This window comes from Simochromis diagramma, unplaced genomic scaffold (assembly GCF_900408965.1).
Source record: "Simochromis diagramma unplaced genomic scaffold, fSimDia1.1 OVJJ01000822.1, whole genome shotgun sequence".
Lineage (NCBI taxonomy): Eukaryota > Metazoa > Chordata > Actinopteri > Cichliformes > Cichlidae > Simochromis > Simochromis diagramma.
The window spans coordinates 4,493,452-4,512,718 of record NW_024387520.1 but is presented as its reverse complement, the minus strand read 5'-3'; the positions used below and the strand labels follow the sequence as shown (position 1 = coordinate 4,512,718).

At 39.9% G+C, this 19,267-nt stretch overlaps 1 protein-coding gene across 5 annotated transcripts in view; it reads left to right on the top strand.

Annotated features, from left to right (window-relative positions):
- Window positions 1–19,267, top strand: part of mctp1a (multiple C2 domains, transmembrane 1a) — a 126,821-nt gene that overhangs the window by 12,232 nt on the left and 95,322 nt on the right. Inside the window, exon 1 of one of the 5 annotated variants that reach the window (XM_040019119.1) lies at window positions 2,657–11,552. The exons of the other annotated variants lie outside the window; for them this stretch is intronic. Coding sequence (XP_039875053.1) covers window positions 11,511–11,552 — 42 coding nt within the window. The 5' untranslated portion in view covers window positions 2,657–11,510. Of the gene's footprint in view, window positions 1–2,656; window positions 11,553–19,267 lie in introns of those variants that run through there. 5 annotated transcript variants of the gene reach the window in all.

Sequence of the window (19,267 nt, the reverse complement as noted above, 5' to 3'; positions counted from 1 at the left end):
CCACAGCAATACTTTTCATCTCATTAGTCTGTATATATATACACTATATCACAGATGTAAAGAATTGTTGCTTATTTGTAATTTTGTATAAAAAAGAAGCATGACAGTTGCAGGCCCTCAATGTGAGACACTGGCATCCACAATAGTGCCAATTCAGTGTCCTCACATTAGCGTGCCGCATGCCATTTATGAGCTTAGAGCATTCTTGTACCCATTTATATACACAACTGCTGCTGACACGCTGACTGAGGGGCAGCACAAATACCCTGGCACACATCTTCAAATAGTCGCACACAGATCCGCTCTCATGAACTTTTGTGAGCTGTGCTGCTGTGGGAGACTTTAGACCGTTTGCTCGTTCTTTCATCCATGAGCTCCACAAAATCAGGGGTGAGTTCAGTGCATTAATGCAATACTAGGACTCTCTCTCTATCGTTTATTTTTAGCTTGTCCAGATGAAGGGCTGATGAGTTTTGTGCCATTGTGAGTCGCAAGAGTTGTTTTTGGTCCTAGAGTATTGGTGAAACTTGCCCTCAACGAGGTCTTCACACGAAAAGTGCTCGAGGGTATGGTTACATTTTTGTTTTTTTGTAAGAGCGATGTCTGCACTCATATGCAAGCTTAAAGGAATTTTGTAGTTTGACATTTCGCTAAATACAATCTGTGGTTCACTGGTTTCAAATTACACACCTGAGAGCCTCTAACTGAGGTTCATGTGGATGGATGTTTGTTATTGATCAGCTTTGCCCTAATATCATGACTCAGCATGAATGAAGCATCCATCGCCACCCAGCTTAGTGATCTTTATCCTTGCGTATAAAGTCGCACATCCTTACAAAGATGGACGCATCAAGATGGGTTGGCGTCGGCCTTCAATATGCCGTACAGCATAAACCGAGCTCTTTTGTGTGTGTTCACTCAACAGATGATGCTGTTTATGCGCAGAATCTAATGCTGTTGGGTTCTGCCTTATAATATAGGCAGGCTGCAAAAAGAAAACCGCAGAGCCTGCTGTTGGGTGCATACGATCAGGCCAAGTTCATCCATAGAAGTGAATTCATATGGAAATAAATGAAAGGTTTCCCGATGAAAGTGCAGAATACACACACAAACATTTATATTCGATAGAAAAGGAATTCATCAAAAAAAAAAAAAAACCCATAGTGTATGAATCAGTGCAGTGACAAGATAGATGTACTTGGCAGAAATCTCTGTGATAATTTACTGTGTGTAGATGCAGAGAGTGAGAGAGGAAGTCTTTTTGTTTTTTCCTAACAGTGCTACTGAAGTGTCAATCACAGTGTGTAAATTGGGAATGTTACTTTCCAGCCATCAGCCATCTGTTCATCTCCTTCTCTCTGCCTTTTTTATCTGCTTGAAATCTCTCCTGATGATCAAACTCATCTGCAAACCAATACATTAGCAGGACACACCATTAGTTTAAAGGAGGAAATTTACCCGGCATATCTATCTATGAACCCACAAAATCTTAATTTATCTCATATTTTGGGATTGCTTTCACGCTGACTACACTGACTATACTAACAGACAGTGATAGTGTAGCCTTCTGTGAAGTCACTGCAGAGCCAGTGTAAACTGCATTTTGGATAAAATGAGAAATAATGTCCTGACCCTGGCGCGTGGACAGTTTTCATCAGGAATGTTCATGAATAAGCATTTTTTTCTTAATTGAACGAGAATTCCTAAGTATTATAAGAAAGCTTTCTAAGGGGCCAGTTACTGGTTATAATAGAACCATGTGGCTGTATGAGTGTGCATGTGGGTGTTGCTACAATGAAGGAGGATGAATCACTGGCTGAAACTTGCAAGGTTTGCTACTACAGTACCTCAGGTCTGGAGTGTGGGCTTCTTTCCAGGTCTGGAGTGTGGGCTGCTGTGATGACACACTGTGTGGGGGAACAATCCCAGGTTGTACGAGGAATAGCCCGTCCCATCCCCCCCAAAATTAAAATAGCTTTTGCGCTATATCCTGCATTTCCTGCTATATATCTGTTTGCATGTATTTGTGGTTAATGTGTGGGCTTGAGCTGCATCACAATGTGATATACAGTTATTACATCAGGAAATCCCCCAAGTATGTTCCATAATACTGAAAAGAAACTGGGAATATTTTGGGTGTGCTATTTCCAGGACATGAAAGGATTTTTTTTTTTTTTATCACAGTGGGGAACGCAGGCAACTGAGAACATTTACAACCTAAAGGGGAAAAATACGGTCTTCATAGTAGAAGAAAATGTATTTTCTAGGCTGCTAGCTATATACCCACTGAACCACTAGATGACAATTTGATAATATTTGATAATATTTGATAATATTTGTTTAGTTATGTTTAGTTCGTGTTTTATTTTCGTGCGGTTTAGTTGCTCACGTCAGTGCTTTATGTGAAAGGGTTATATAGAATAGAATAGAATTCAACTTTATTGTCATTGCACATGCACAGGTACAGGGCAACGAAATGCAGTTTGCATCCATCCAGAAGTGCTTTAGTGATATAGATATATTACAATATATATTAGCAATAATATAGATATGTAAGTATATTACAGAAATGGGTCTATTATGGTATGTTATAATGTACACGGTATGAAGTATGTTGTGAATATTCTATAACTATAAGTATGTACAGGCTGTAGTGAGTACAAGCTATGTACAGGATATGGACAGGATATAAATATGAAAAACTATACAGAATATGAAATAACTTGAAATAAATATGCCAGCTATAGTAACAGTAGCTCATGGATGGGTGGTGTGGCGGGGTCTGCGATGGTGCTGCAGGTGAGACGGACGCACCTGCGCGGCATCTGCTATCACGCCAACTTAAAAGGCTTTGCTCAGTCTGAGTTGTGGTTGTTGTTGGTGATGTGTGCGGCCGGCAGTGGTAGAGCTGTGGCCGTTCGTGTATGTTTAACAGCAACTGTGAAATAAAGCATGCTGAAGAGCATTGAAATGTCCTGGTCTGCCGCGCGCCCCCATCCTGGGTTTTGGCACCACTGTAAATGACCACGGCAGATCCAACGACATGAACATGCTTTGCAGGATCGTTTATTCACACACTGTTTATACGGTTGCTGTTACAACACGCAGCTGCAGCTCTCCCGCTGGCAGCTCAACATACCAACAACAACAACACTCAAGACAGGACCCATTACAGCTTTTGAGCTGGCTCGATTGTAGATGCTGCGCAGGTGCGTCCATCTCACCTGCAGTGGCATCGCAAGCCCCGCCCCGCCACAGGTGGATCAATTAAGAGAAGCCTCAGATTAAATACATACATTGAACATAAGGAAAAGGCATTTCACCCACACACCAGTGCTTTGCAACATGTGGCCTGTACAGTCTTACCTGGATGTACAAAGCTCAGTCACGATGTATCTGCAGAAACTAGAAATCACCCAAAGGGAACAGAATGTTTCAGAGTGAAACATGAACAAAGAGTTCAGCAAGACATAAAATCTATTATTTGCCATGAAATTCCTTCATGGACTACCTCAATTAAATTTAGGATTCTTTTTGGAAATCTGTGAAAAATAAATTTCCATTATTTCCATTTGTATTGTGAACTAGTACAGACAGTCCCTCAAGTCACAGACAGATTCAAAATTGCAGACAGCTCAGCTGCTCGCACCATTTAACTTTTTCTAAAAGTTGTTTTTAAAGGTTCACTATGTAACGTTCAACAAAATGTTTGTTAGCGATGACACCGGAGGCCTTTATGTGAATTTTAGCATGTTGCCTCACGCTGCTGCCTGTGAAACATCAGGCAACTGCATAAAAACACATGGAAACAATGAGGGACAGTATTGCTGAGATAGTTTTGATAATATAGAGAAAGAAAATGCAAGATTACCTTTTGAGTTTGGGAGGAGACTTTCTTTTTCAAAGTCATTCTGTAGTTTGTATCATGTAATGCCAAGCCAACTTCACTGCTCTTTGTTCTGCCTTCTTTTGCTTCTAATGTCAAGGTTTATTTAATGTGTCGGATTGTGTGTGTAATACTGTATGAGAGGAATATGCGACAGTGACTAAATGATGCAAGTATAGCTTAGATTTTTAGGAAGAGATGAAGAAAGGAATTGTAATTATAAGCTATTTTATATTACATGATAGAATCAATTGAGCTAAGTACAGTGTTAGGTTCTGTGTCCACAGGCAGTGTATGAAACCAAATTCATTTTCAGGTCTTCTTGAACACTGATCACATTTATTGACAGCCAGGAGCAGTTTCTTCTCAGCCATTGTTGACAATGCTGAGGATGGGCATCCCACCACTTCTTGAGTTTGATTGTTGGACTGGTGCCCCCCATGACCCAAACCCAGATAAGCGGTAGAAGATTGATGGATGAATGGATGAAAGCTTTTCATTAATGGAGTCTTTGCACCAAGGATTCTGAGCACGTCAGAGCTAAGCTTTACATGAATTGTACAAAACAAATGAAAACACATTGCCTGTTCAAACACATGATTTTAGCATTAAAATGGGCATCTCTAATCAAAATATGCTAAATTTGTAAGTTCAGAAACATATCTATTTTATGGCAGTTTTATTTTAATGGTGAGAGAGACAGAATATCAACCAAACATTAAAAAAAAAGATATTACATATTTGTTATGAATTGATTTATGTGTCGTTGAGTGAAATAAGTATTTGATCCCCTACAGCCTTTTCCAGCACAGCAATGACCCAAAAAATACCAAAGAGGCAATAAAGGAATACTTAAAGAAGAAGCACGTCATGGAGTGGCCTAAACAGTCTCCAGACCTCAATCCTGTAGAAAGTCTGTGGAAGAAGCTGAAGCTTTGAGTTGCCAAGTGGCAACCAAGAAACCTAAACCATTTACTGAGTTTCTGTAAAGAGGAGTGGGCCAAAAGAGTACAAACCTGGCGATCAACCACAAGAAACATCTCACTGCTCTGCTTGCCAACACAGATTTCTCCAACAAGTACTAAGTCATGTTTTGCTTGGGGATCAAATACTATTCATAACATGTGTTTTTTATTCTGGATTTTTGAGATGATATTCTGTCTCTCTCCATTAAAATGAACTTACCATAAAAATTAGAGACTGTTCATTTATTTGCAAACTTACAAATTCAGCAGAGGATCAAATAATTATTTCCCCCACTGTACATAAGCTGAATTAATCAGACTATTTGAAAAATGCATTATAATGTTGACTAAATTAAACAATTTTGCCAAGAGCAAAGAGCTTTCATTATATTACACTGTATTTTTAATTGTAACTCTAACACTAATGTTTTAGTGCCTAAACATGTGACACAGTATTGTGTATTTATTGTGTGTATATAATCAGTAACACAATTTCAAATGATTTGATTTCATTAGAGTAGGAAATAAAGCGATTTAATCACTTATCCCTTGGGTGGGGATGTATCGTGCCCGGCCAGGCTCCCAGTGTGATAACCTCCTTTGTTGGCAGCCTCAGGGGCTACTCAACTTAGCTTGCTAGACTATGCCCTTTGTAACATTACTGCCAAGAGTCGTGACTTAAATGTGTCGTGACTTAAATCTCTCTCTCTCTTTCTCCCAACCTGATTTTCGTATGCTGGATTTCCCCCTTGGATTTAATTTTGTTTTGAAACCTTTGCCTTATGTCCTTGTTCTGTTACCTTCATTTGCATTTTTTTTCTGCTTTTACCCTCAAGCAGCCTGTTTTATTATTTCTACTTTGTTTCTCTTTCTATCATCTTGCTCTGTATTGGTACTGAATATATTTTTGACTAATTAAATCTGTTTTTTTAGCATCACTAATAATATCTGTCTCCTGGGCTTATGTCATCACATCTATTGCAAGCTAATTACTCCTCCTGGATGTAATGAACCCTAACCCAAGTTTATGATCTCATCATAGGTTCACTGTCATGTTTTGCTCCTTTTCTCTGTAGCAACATTTTTGATTCACCCATCATTTGTTTGTTCTGTATATACATAAAAAAAATGCTCATCATAGTTTCTTAATGTGATGTAATGACAGCTCAAAAAGTTATCAAGGCGCCGTTAAGAAAACCAGCTAGTGGGAGGGATATACCGTGCCATAAATCTATATTAGTTGTGATTATTTTAATTTTTTGATTTGGAAACAGACCACCTTATATCCATCAATCCCAGGAAAAAGTACAGCTGTATGACTGACTGCATAGATTTACACTAGCACTGTGGAAATCAGTGTCAGTTGAGAAAAGTTGTTGTTTGTGTGCCATAGTTGAAATCTGTACAATTAAAAACAAATAAGTGTCATAGATAATGACTTTTGAAGGGACTTTGATGAAGATGTACACATGCAGCATGACAGCATGGTCTCAGCGGTCAGCACTCTGTTACCTCACAGAGAGGAGGTTCTGGTTCAAGCCCGAGCACTTCTGTTTGTAGTTTGTAGTTCTCACCATGCTTCCACAGGTTTTTTCCGGGAGCTCCAGTTTCTCATTGAAATGCATGCCAAGTTGATGCTGCCTATGTGGTCCCAGGACACACTTGCACAAGAGGTTGTTGCTGTCAAAGATTTTCACTTTCTGATTTCACAGAGCCTGCTTTGATTCTAAAAGGTTAGCAAACACAGGGACAAATCTTGTATCTGAGAAATGATAGTACAAAATAAAGTAGACTGGAAAGGCAGAAAGAACTGATTAAAAGTGAGAACAATGAAAAGCAAAAGCTGGGAAAACAATTGTGTGTGTTATACTAAGCATCTGAGATATCGTACACGGCGTGGCGGTGGTTAGTGTTGCTGCCTCACAGCAAGAAAGTGCTGGGTTTGAATCCAGTCTTTCTGTGTGGAGTTTGCGTGTTCTCCATGCGTCTGTGTGGGTTCTCTTCAGGGACTCTGATTTCCTCCCACAGTCTAGGAATGTACATGGGGTTAGGGTAATTGGTGATACTAAATTAACCATAGGTGTAAATGTGAGAGCGAATGGTTACTTGTCTCTCTGTGTTAGCCCTGTGGGCAGATTGGCGATCTATCCAGGGTGTACCTGCCTCTCACTCTATGACAGCTGGGATAGGCTCCAGCCCCTCCCGTGATCCTCAATTGGAAAAGTGGAAGAAAATGAATGCATGGATCTTATCTTATCTGGAGCTTCTGCTGGGACAGAGATGAGCTGATTCCTGCAGTTGCATAGAGAATCTACTTGTGGCGACTGCTTTAAGCTTGTTAAATTGATTATTGATCTGAACTCTAGAGAAAATGTCACAAGCTTGCTACAAGGCATAGCTTATAAAAATAATTGTCTCTTGTGAGCTTGTCTGACTATCTGTATGTTTTCCACTTCTCTTCCTGTCCATCTGTCTGCCTGCTAGTAGAAGCCACCGTGCCACTACTTGTGCAAAAACCTTCCTATTTTTTGCATTTAAGACACTACAGCAGACTCAAAGACTGTTTGAACAGCTTTTGTCATTTGTATATATTTGTCTTATCTTTTTAAATTCATGTTATGATACACATGTGTGTATATGTACGTGTGTGTGTGTGTGTGTGGACGCCTTCAGTGATTTGTGGTGAGTAATGAGCAGACAGATGGTTAACACTGCAGGGTTTGTTGATGCCAACATTGGAGATTAAAGCAAGGATAGATGGACAGCATGGATGTGTTTGTTTATGCCATATACGTGCATGATTGTGTGGAGAAGACAAAAAGCCTCACATGTCGTATCAGGGCTCGTGTGTAAAATTGTTTATCAGCTAAGGAGCAGCAGGAAGAGCATAGCCTCAATTGTCACATATTCTCTAAATTGACATATATAAGCACAACTTTAAGTGCAGACTTACTCATATTGTTCTGTATGTGCAGCTATTTTTGTAAGGTCTGGGTTATGTCATTTCTAAACTTGCCAGCTTTCCTTCGGCTTCAAGAAAATGTGCCTCATTATGGTGTGCAGTGAGGCATCATAAACTACTTTGTTGTAGCTTTTTTTCTTAAGCGACCTCCATGAATTTTTTTATCTGTTTCTTCGTCATGCTAATGCCTATGAGGGCGAGGTGTGTGTCTGTTTGTGTGTGCGTGTGTGTGTGCTGTGTTAGAATGAAATCAGCAACTAAAGTCATAAGAGCTGCTGACTGACACACTGCTGAACAAGGCTAATACAACAGCACGCATGAAAGGGACAGCTGTCTCGTCCTGGGGTCTGACTCTGTTGTAACATAAGAACGTGCAGTCTCTCTCTCTCTTTCTCTCTGTCTCTCACACACACACAATGCACAAGCACGTATGCACACAAACATGCACAAACTGGCCCGCCTTGTCAGAGTTTTGTTGTGACTCTGCAGAGCTGTCTGTGGCAGGAAGCACAGCGGCACCTCCCTACTGCTGTGCCCCCTGTCTGGCGTGGCATTCACCCTGTATGTCTACAGAGAGATCAAAAAATGTATGCACTCTCTATTGTGCATGTCTCACAGCATTTCCTTCCTTTCATGTGCTATTGGGTGCTACAGTTTTATATTGCCATCTCTCCTTTACGGGATCATTTTAGTCTCTTCTGCAGTTAATGTCTGTCACAACTTTCCTCCTTTGTTGTGACCCTGAGTGCTGCTGGCAAATGGTTTCCGTGTAATATTTTCTATGTCTACAATCCAGCTCTCCTCTTTCACTGGTTCTGGTTCACCTTTCATCTGAATTGATGCACTTTTTCCACCCTCTTACAATTACATATTTCTTTGTTGTTGTTGTTTTGTTTGTTTTTTTTACTTTTTGACTGAAGTGAACCTTTCTGCAGTTTCTCCCATGAGCAGTCTCTATTTTTTAGTGTGGATTTATAGCTCACACTGAGAAGCATATGTGATATGAATAGCTAGCAGGCGGAAAATCATTGTGGATAGTACTGGAACAAAAAGACGGGGAAACTCGGCAAAGAGATTGGACTTCAATATAGTATTTATAGCTTAAATATTGCAGCACATATATCCTGCATTCAACTGGATAGTGTTATCTGTAAGGCATTCTGGCATGGTTGCATCATAAAATGTACTGTGCTCACAATAGAACTGAATTGTATAAATAAAGTTCCTTCATCTTGTGTGAATATCTGTGTGTTTTTAGTATTGCTGAACTAAGCACAAATAAATAGTTTAATTAATGCAACTTTTCTAAAGGCCATTTTAATTGTTTCTGTTAACCTTGATTGGCTATCTGAGTGAAAGAAAAAAAAAAACTAAATTACCTCAGCACCATGTCCTAAGGATAAGTCCCCAATCAGCAGAAAAGTTGCAGTTTTACAGAATTGGTGGTAATTGGTTTTTAGTCCTTTTGTTGCTTTTCAGAAAATAAATGCTTATTCAAATTTGCCATGACTTTCTTTTGATAGTCATATGACACTTTTCACACTTTTAAGAGACAGTTATGTGTCGTTAGAGAAATTGTTTGCGTCAGTCTAGTAACTGTTTCTAAATTGAAAGGATTATGGGAAAGTCTGACGACTATTATAATACTTTAACATTACTAAAAATCCATAATTCATAACTGAAAATTTAAATTCCTAAATTAAAAAGACAAAATGCACTGGTCGGCCATTTTATTAGGTACACATTGCTAGTAGCAGGATTAATCCTCTTTTGTGTTTTTCCTTCAGAGCTGCCTAAACTCTGCGTGTCAGAGATTCAACAATTTGCTGGGAAACATTCCTCAGAGATTTTGGTCCATGTTGACATGTTGCCATCACACAGTTGCTGCAGATTTATTGGCTGCACATTCATTGGATTGAGATCTAGTGAGTGTGGGGAACTTGCAGTCAGGTTCATTAAACCAGTTTTATTTTTTTCTGCTTTGTGACATGGTGCGTTATCCTGCTGGAAGCGGCCATCAGAAGACAAGTACACCGTAGTCATACAGCGATGTACATGGTCAGCAGTAATACACAGATAGGCTGTGGCCAAGAGCACATCCCTCACATCATTACAGTCATCAGCAACCTGAATTGTTGATACAAGGATGTAGGATGGATCCATGCTTTCATGTTGTTTATGCCAAATTCTAACAGACCATCTGAATGTCAGCAGAAATCGAGACTCAGCAGATCAGGCAATGTTTTTTTCCCATCTTCTGTTGTCCAGTTTTGGTCAGCCTCTGTGAAGCCTCAGTTTCCTGTTCTTAGCTGAGAGGAGTGACACCCAGTGTGGTCTTCTGCCTCTTTAGCCCATTTGCTTCAAGAGTGGATGGGTTGTGTGTTCAGAGATGTTGTTCTGCATAGTACGAACCAGACTCCTTTGACCTCTGGCATCAAAAGAACATTTTTGCCCAGAGAACTGCCACTCATTGGATAATTTCTCTTTTTTGGACCATTCTCTGTAAAGCCCACAGATGGCTGTGTGGGAAAATCCCAGTAGATCAGCAGTTTATGAAACAGTCATACCAGCCCATCTGGTGCTAACAACCATCCCATGTTCAAAGTCATTTAAATCACCTTTCTTCCTCATTCCTGTTACCAGGAATGAGGAAGAAAGGTGAACTTCATCAAGTGATCTTGACCATGTCTACATGACCAAATGCTTTGACTTGGCGCAACCTCACAGTGACTTGGTCCTTTCTTAATGCTTCTTTTGACATTTTTACAGTAATGGAATAACTGTATTTCCTACCACTGGTGTTAATTATCATGAACAAATAAGCTGGGATTTCTATTGTTCTCCCCATACTGGTGATATATGTGAATGCAGTATTCTAGTTGTGTTTCTAGTAAAGCCCTGTTAATACTGGGCTACACACTGATGAGAAAGAGTATTATTTAATAAACGAATGTAGTGGGTATTTAAGTGCTTTAATATTATACTGTATTGATGCTGCAACCATACCAATAATATGAATGGGAGGGAGAATAAAATGAAATTCTAGGAAGAAAATCTGAAAAGTGTGTACATGTGGGCAGCTGTCTGTGGCGGGGCTTCTGGTTTTACCTTGAGCAAAACCCAATGAACGCCAATTAACCCAATTTGCCTTGGCTCACAGCTCCAAATGAGAGAGATCCTGTAAAGTAATTAATGTGAAATCCATAAATGCTGTCATCTCTACAGCTTAGATTCTCTGTCTGTCAGTGTCTCCATGTGGTAATTCAGAATAACACTACTGTGTAATCCTTACTAAAGTCCAGCTAAGGGGATTGGTGACTATAAAACGGGCTCTCTCACTGACTAAACATCTGTGGACACGGAGACAGCAGCTGGTACAGTCTTCCTGGATGTGCCCCACGTTAACTTCATTTAGTATCGTTCCATCTCAGCAGTTTAGGCACTCTGCAGTGAGTATCTCTGCACGGTCTTGTGTCTGAGTGACAGCAATAGAGAAAGGCAGACAGAGCAGTATGATAAATTGTGAAGCTGAGTGAGGTATGAGAGAGCCTCACAGCTGGTTGCCCTTTGCTATTCGTGTGTTCATGAGCACGATACGCAGGGAGCCAGTGTTTGTGTGCGCGCCTCTCTCACAGAGGAGCGTAAGCCAGCAGCAGCAGCAGCAGCAGTAGTACAGCGGAGCGTGTTCAGTGTCTGGATGTTAGCGCTGCCTCTCTCAGCTGTGGGACGAAGCCTTACTGTAGGTATTCACACACACACACACATAGATGCATAAATACATCTGTACATATTGCTGTTTTGACACTCTCCATGCTGATTTTCTTGTGGGATACTTTTCCATATACTGATGCCTCTTGCTTCCCATGCATGCTGTTGTATTATGCCAAGGTAAATAGTGGTTGTAAAGCACCTATTCTTTAATTCCAGGAGTAATTCACATCCTGAGGATTTGACTGTGGTAATCATTGGATGTGGAAATGTGTTGTTCACCAACCAAATGTTTCTATCACTTCAGCACGTTTGTCCATTTGCATTCAGAACCCATTTTCATACAGAATTTCCATAAACCCGAGTAGCTGCTTTGTTTACGCGACAATGTGTGCTCAGCGTTACCAAAAGACAGAAGTGACCATCTTTGAACTATATGCTTTCGTGCATGTTTGTGCGCTTTATTTGTGGTAGGAAGTGGCACGGCGGAGGTGCAATGGGTGTGTCGTGTCCAGTTTCCAGTAGTGTGGAACCTGAGCTGGTGCTGCCGGTGTGACATGACACACGGTGTTGTTAGTCACTCACTAGAGAGAGAAGAGGAGATGACAGTTTTTTTTAAAAAGGGATATCCTCCTGCTGGAGCTCTCTTCTTAACGTCAAAAAACAGAAAGGTTCAAATGTTTCGGTATTTCCTTCCACCCCCTGCAGCTTTGCAGCTTTAGACTTGTTTCCTTAATTCCAGTTTTATGGGCTTGGTAACGAACGTGCTCTGAATGAGAGAAAAGCACAATTGATGGATGATGAGATGTGAGAGGGGGAAGTGAGGGGATCGAGGCAAGGCAACGGAGAACAAATGGGAAGAAAGGAGACTAGAGGAAAGAGAGAAATACAGAAGGTGAAAATAGTGGGGATAGCCTGAGGAGGGTGAAGAAAAATGCTCTAATGGGGAGTATCTTTGTGACTCTCTCTGCTGATGTCCCTCTTATCAGACCAATGCTGGATATGTTGCAGAGATTCTACAAGCAATCTTTGATTGTGAGCTTAGGTTTTTTTTTTATGAATTTACAAGACCAAGATCAGTTCATGACCGGGAAACATTTGATGTAAAAGAAAAAAGCCTCCAGGGGATTTTCACATTTCTGCATCACACCTCAAGCTGTCTGTTGTTCATGTTCAGAAAAACGAGAATAATTTCCTTCTAAGAGATGACTGCAGGTTCTGTTGCTTCACACATCCAGTAGTGCAGCTCATGCATAATGCATACTATGGAGTTCCAGTGGAAGTTTTAGGTGCTAAATGCAGAATTCACAAGACAGTTTTAGGTTTTGTTTTATAAACTTAATTTACTGCATTACTGCATGAACAATGCTGTCAATTTATATGAATCGAAGGGAGAATAAAATGGAAGCTGCAGGAAAAAAACAGAACCCCGGTTTGCCGTGGATCACAGCTGGATGGGCAGCATTAAATGGATGTAAAGCAAATAGTATAAAATCCAAAAATGCTATCATCTCCACCTTTGCTTTCTACCTCGCTGTCTTAGTACTTTCCATCACTGTTTCTATGTGGTAACTCTAAGTAACACTACCATGTAATCCTTATCAAAAACCCAGCTGATGGTGCTGATCATGTTTTAGATGCTAAATTGACTTTTCACAATACAGTTTAATGTGGAATCCTGTTCATTTTTTAATATTATCATTTTATTTACTGCATTCATTGCATTTCTGTGTAATGATTACAGTACAATAGGCACATGTGATCCAGTTGAACATGCTCTTATCATTTTGTACATTTATTAATTCACGAAACACTGATTAGATTCGATTTATAAGACATAGTTCTGGTTTCATTTCGATGGATTGCATGTTTTGTACCAGCGGCATCCTTAGAGTGTGAAGGATGCTCTGAAATCCATTAAAGGAAAAACTAGTACTGTGTCGACACCCTGTGTTTTTAACCAACCAGTTAAGCTGCTGCTGCAGGACCACATTCATCAGCTGCTTGTGCTATGTTCACTCCCACATCGAGTTTCATAATTTAAAAGAACTTCCAAACAATGACTGATTACCTGTCAATGCTCCCAGCAGAGTTCAGCAACCATGAACACTTGCAGCATATCCCTGGTGTAAACATCCCGCCCAGGGAGACTTTGAGAGGAGAAATCCTTCCTTTTCTTTAGCTACTACTGTTATTGTCGGGCTGTATATTTTTTGGGAATAAGTCAGTGCAAAAATAAATAGCCACACTGCTTCAGTGGTTAGCATACCTTTAAAGTCAAACACCCTGAACATAGCAAATTGCTAGTAAATTAAGCTTTGTAGCGAATTGTTTCTTTGTTGAAATAATTTGTGTGGAATGAAGTGAAGTGTGTTGAAGAATAGCTAAAATCATTTCTCCGTGTATGCAAATAATAGCTGTGGGTGTGCTGCTCAGTTGATATTGCCTTTTGGAGCTTTTTGACACCTAGGTATTTAAACAATTTTCACAGAAAGGAAAGGAAAAAAAACTCATTGCTTTTGTCATATGCTCACTCACTGCAGCAAAATTCATTGTCTAAACTGTTTCCCAGGCTTGTGTATCTCTATGAATCAGATAAATCCACCGCCTCCCCGTCTTCCCCTCTGCTACTCTGCATCACAGTTTCTGTTGCTTTTCCGTCTCTTTTCATCACTTGGCATATTGCTTTATACACAGTCCATCACCTGCTCATTGCGGTGATGCCGTCTACACCTCGTCTCACATGTCAGTCTGAGGCTTTTGCAGCAAAGGTAATAAGGAGTATGTGACGTTTTTATTCTGCTTGCTGGTTTTCTTCCTAGTGTGGAGGTGGTACCACAGTCTTTAATCAGCGCTATCATCGTGGTGTGCAGGGATGACACTAGCTGGCAGAGAGACAAACTGATCTATTTTGGAAATTAAAGGTTCATTGGACTGGATGCGGTCTATAATTGTCACAAACATATTCCTCTAGTTCTGCTCTTCTATGTATTTTAGGTTCATAACCCTATACAGACATTTTCTATGGAGACTCTGATACATAAAAAGTGATGCCGATCCATCTGGTCAGTGTTCCTAAAATTTTACACAGCAGGTGGTGCTGGATGACATGCAGGAGGTGTAGCTTTAAACGCTAAATACTGTAGCTCTTATTGTTTGACTGTGGATTGCTTTGGTTTCAGATCATTTTTAAAAACAAACAGATGAGCTATATAAATGTTGCTCAGACCAGAACTATCTAGCATCACGATTCAGATGGAGAGATGGGAGTTTGTGCTGCCAGCATTTCTGATGAGAGGCCATGCTTTGTCAAACACTGTCACTTTATCGTGTTGATGTAATTAAATGGATCCATGACAAATGGCTCATCCCGTCCCCTCCAAGGCCAATAGGGGTAATGGCAGATAGAAAGCTAAAGAGGAATAATCTAAATGATTAGAGAAAAAGGTGGACAGAAGAAAACGATTGGACCAGGACAAAAAAAAAAAAAAAACTAATCCCACAGCTGTCTCACTGGATAGATTTTACTTGTTCACTGAAGGAACTACAAAACACAGGAGTGCATTAAAGATTACAAGTGCATTTTTTCTGCACTCATTTGAATTCTTTTCTGAAAAATGTAACAATCCTTCCAAGATGATGATGTCAGAGAGGGTTGCTGATACTAGCAGGCTTTAGTAGTAGCAAGTTGCAAGTTAAAGAAAAAGACAGTGTAGGACCTGCATGTGCTGGTAATGTGCTTTTTAGGCTCATGAATACACAGTGAAGTCCAAAATAGCAGTGCCATTAAGAAGCATGAATACTTTTTTTTATTATTATTCATTAGTCTTTGTTACAAGATGTGCTGGTAATGATATACAACAAGCTGAATCTCAGGGTGTCCACAACAACAAGCACATCAGTGATTTAATGTAAAACAAAATTGAAGACCTGTTTGCATTTAATTAACAATACAAAAAGATTTTTGGATATTTTCCTCATTTATTCAAATACTCTATAAGCACTGAGTGATTTTCATAAAACCACAAAACCCTAGAATGCATTTCATTGGCGTCTCTTCAGTCAAATAAATGCCCATTAGTCTACACTTGAAACACTCGATCTGTGCTTTGTTTAGCTTGTTTAGTCGTTATGTCCCTTATAACCACGATACACAAGATAAGATTCGAGATATAACGGAATTAGAGTTCTCTGAACTTCACATAGAATGTATAATGTAAACAACAGATAAATACTTTTTATGCTGACACGTATAAAAAGTATAAGAAGATCTAAGAAGTACATTTTTTTCTTTTTAGATTAGAGATGGCACGATACCACTTTTTAATGTCCGATACAGATTCCGATATCATAAATTTGGATATCTGCCGATACCGATATGAATCCGATATAGCGTATTTTGTAATCAATAAAACTGTTTTTTTTATAAATATCTTGCTGCATTTTGTATAAGTTCATACTCAAGTTTTAAAAAACAAGAGACTGAAGCTATTCTGTTACACCTGTGTGCAAAAAATACACTCCACCCAAAACATTTTATAGTTCAGCAACACTGATCAATTTAATAAATTTAAACCAACACCATCCTCCCTATTCTGGTATTTTAAAGAGTACATACCTACCTAACTACTAGGGTTGCCAACTCCCAGCAAAAATATTAGGGACCCCCCCCTCCCTTAATCGATGTAATCAACTTTAATTTAATGCAAGTGTAAAACAAATTCACAATAATCAATTATTTTTCTACAATATTTAAATAGATTCAACATCTTTCTTCAACAGAATTGCAGACTGCACAGATGGTACCTTCCCAAAGGAAAAAGTACTATAGCTTACTAGGGTGTATATTAGTGTATATTACTTTATACTATAATGGATAGTCAGGTGACCACTTTTGTTGTAAGATTCAGATAATTATTTATTTATAAGTTTTTAAATGACATAATAAAGAAAAATATTTCTTTGTGTCCCCCTTTTCCTGTTAATGCCCTACCCTGGCAAAACTTTGCTAGAGCCGCCCCTGCACAGTTACCAGCCGTCAGCTACGTAGAAAAGGATCCTGGTGTTATTTGTCTCTCAGAAACAGTTTGTAACTTCCCTTCAACTCATTCATGTCACCTAAAGGGTAAACCTGTTTCTCCATCACCTGTTCAGCTCTGATGATTCAGTAAGGACATCTCCTGGTTTCATCTTCATGTTTCCCTCTCACATATCCAAACCGACATCATAACCAGCAGCTTTTACAGCTGTGGCTCCAGCAAACATCAGCTGATACTAGAAAGTAATATTAAATAAATTTTAACAACAGCTTTTCACCCTTAAACGCGCTGCTGTTGTTTATCCACTGGTCTCCTGTTTCTAGCGCAAAGTGGGCGATAAACAAACAAGAAAGACGAGACTTGCGGCAGAAAAGCCGATCAGCTGATCATTGATCAGTTTCATGTTTGAAGTAATAACAGGAGAGGGAGGGGGAGCGAATGAGAGAAGTAGATGCAACTCAGCAGCAAAGACAAAATAATTCCAGCTTTGTGTCTATTTTTTAATTCCAGCTGAAGTACGGGACAAATCGCTTCCTTTTCACCTCGATATGGAACTCCGATGGTCAGTCCAGCTGTGGCTCAACATATCAGTTGTTAAGCTTAACGTGGAAATACTATGCAAACATTCAAGGATGAACTTACACACTTGCTTTACTTCTCTAGGATAGTTTTCGCCGAGATGAAATGCTGCAGTTAGGAAGCATGTAGTCCAGGCTCCAAATGCTCCAACAGACTGCTGACAGGTCTGGGAGACAACAGCCGCTCTATCACGTGACACATACTGCTCCGATGCGCCGTGCTGGGTTACGCCAAGTAGGGCGTTTCGTCAGGTCATTTTGTGATACTTCGGATCGGACTACATTTTTTATTTCTCTCCGATATCCGATCCAGTAATTTAGGTCAGTATCGGACCGATACGTAATATCGGATCGGTCCAGCTCTATTTTAGTATGAAAAAAGCGTGTCTAGTCATATTAAGGTTGGAAAATGTTGGTTTATGAGGAGACAACAATACAAAAAAAATCTATAAGGCAGAAATTTAACTGGTTTACTGTGAACATTTTAATCAGAGCATCGATTTTAGGATTCTGCTGCTAAATTAAATGTTAAATATTGCTAATACATGCTGGGATGTTTATCGAATGATGAAGAAAAGCAATTGTCGGATATTTGGTACAGGGACCAATAGTGTATAGTATGATGTACAGTGTGTAGTTTGTGTGGTTTGTCAAAAAAGCACATCAGCGCTGTTTTTGGCTTGTTTATTTTTGCTGTAAAGTCGCTGAGCCAGCAAACGTAGCTCTGGATCAACGTGTTCTTGACGGTTGTGCTCCGCTCTGCTCTGTTCAGAGCTTTGCTTTGCCTTGTTTTGGAAGTCGTGTCAGCACAATCTCAGACTGGCACTGACTCGTCTCTGGTGGGTTGACAGGTTGGGTTGGCAGCAGGGCGACCAGCTTGTCTGTCTGCAATGTCAGCAGCACTTGACACTCGTGGCTCAGTTTGTCAGTGCACCAAATTTACTGGTGATAAACACATGGGGGAAACCTGCTAATGTTCCGCATGCCGCCAATATTTGTGTGTTTTAGTTCCGTAACATGGTATTTTGTGTAGCCCTATTTTGAAGCTTCAACATTATTCTGGAGGGAAAAGTGACCAGCTTGGTGTATCTGGTTGTCTCTATCTTCCTGTGTTTAACTTTTATGTGGTCTTTAGAGCTTTTCAGGTGTCTTCTATTTATCTTTAAATTTAAATTAAATCTTTGTTTTTGCATTTCAGGATACCATTATCCTTCACGCTCTTGAAGTCGCTCTACCTTTACTCAATCTGTGACTCCCTTTTACTCGATTCACGTCCTCAGCCCTCGTCTCCCTGTCAGACCTTTGTTCTTCATTATTTATGGAGAGTGGCTGCGTTGTGGAACTGTCAGTTGCAGCTGATAAGAAAGCTGCTCCGCTTGCATTAATTTCGACTGAACAGTCACCAAATTTGTGTCTGTCTCCGTCAGTCTTCCGGTGAATGTAATTTGTCACACCATTTGCCTTGTGTTAGAAGTCATAGCAAGGATAGGTTAATACAGTTGCATCAGAATGTGGTGTTAACACATTTAACACTTTTTATCCACACCAATGAGAGTTTCCCTTGAGGTACAAGAAGATGTCTCCACAGTAACACTCTGGGACGTGTTAGCTACTGCTGCTGGTGATCTGGGGGTGATTGACTTTGTTTAGATCCTGTTGCCTGTGATGCCATAACTATGATCAGCAAACAGATCAACATTTAATAAACGTCAAGGCAGGGAGCATTGAAAATATCCATGATACGCAGCGGACTCTTATTTTTTAAGTTTCTCTTTAACCCTATGATCAAATAATACTGTAATATTCTCAGCTAGGCTTTCAAATGTTTGAAATGATAGGAATAGATTTTGGACCACATTTGTTAAACACAGACCTGTGCAGTATAAATGCACATCAATGCACACTCACGATCTGCAGTTTAATCTTGCTCGGCAAAGGATTGGAAAGAGACTGATTCCTTTATACTTCCTGATTCAATGTTGACCACCTATTCTACCATTACCCAAAGTAGGCCAAGCCATGCAGCTCAGCCCTGACATCTGGTACAACTGGGAGGGAGGATCATGACACAGCTGGCAGGAATAATGGAAACTGGGTTATTGTTCTGAGTATGGAAATGAGAGCTGTAG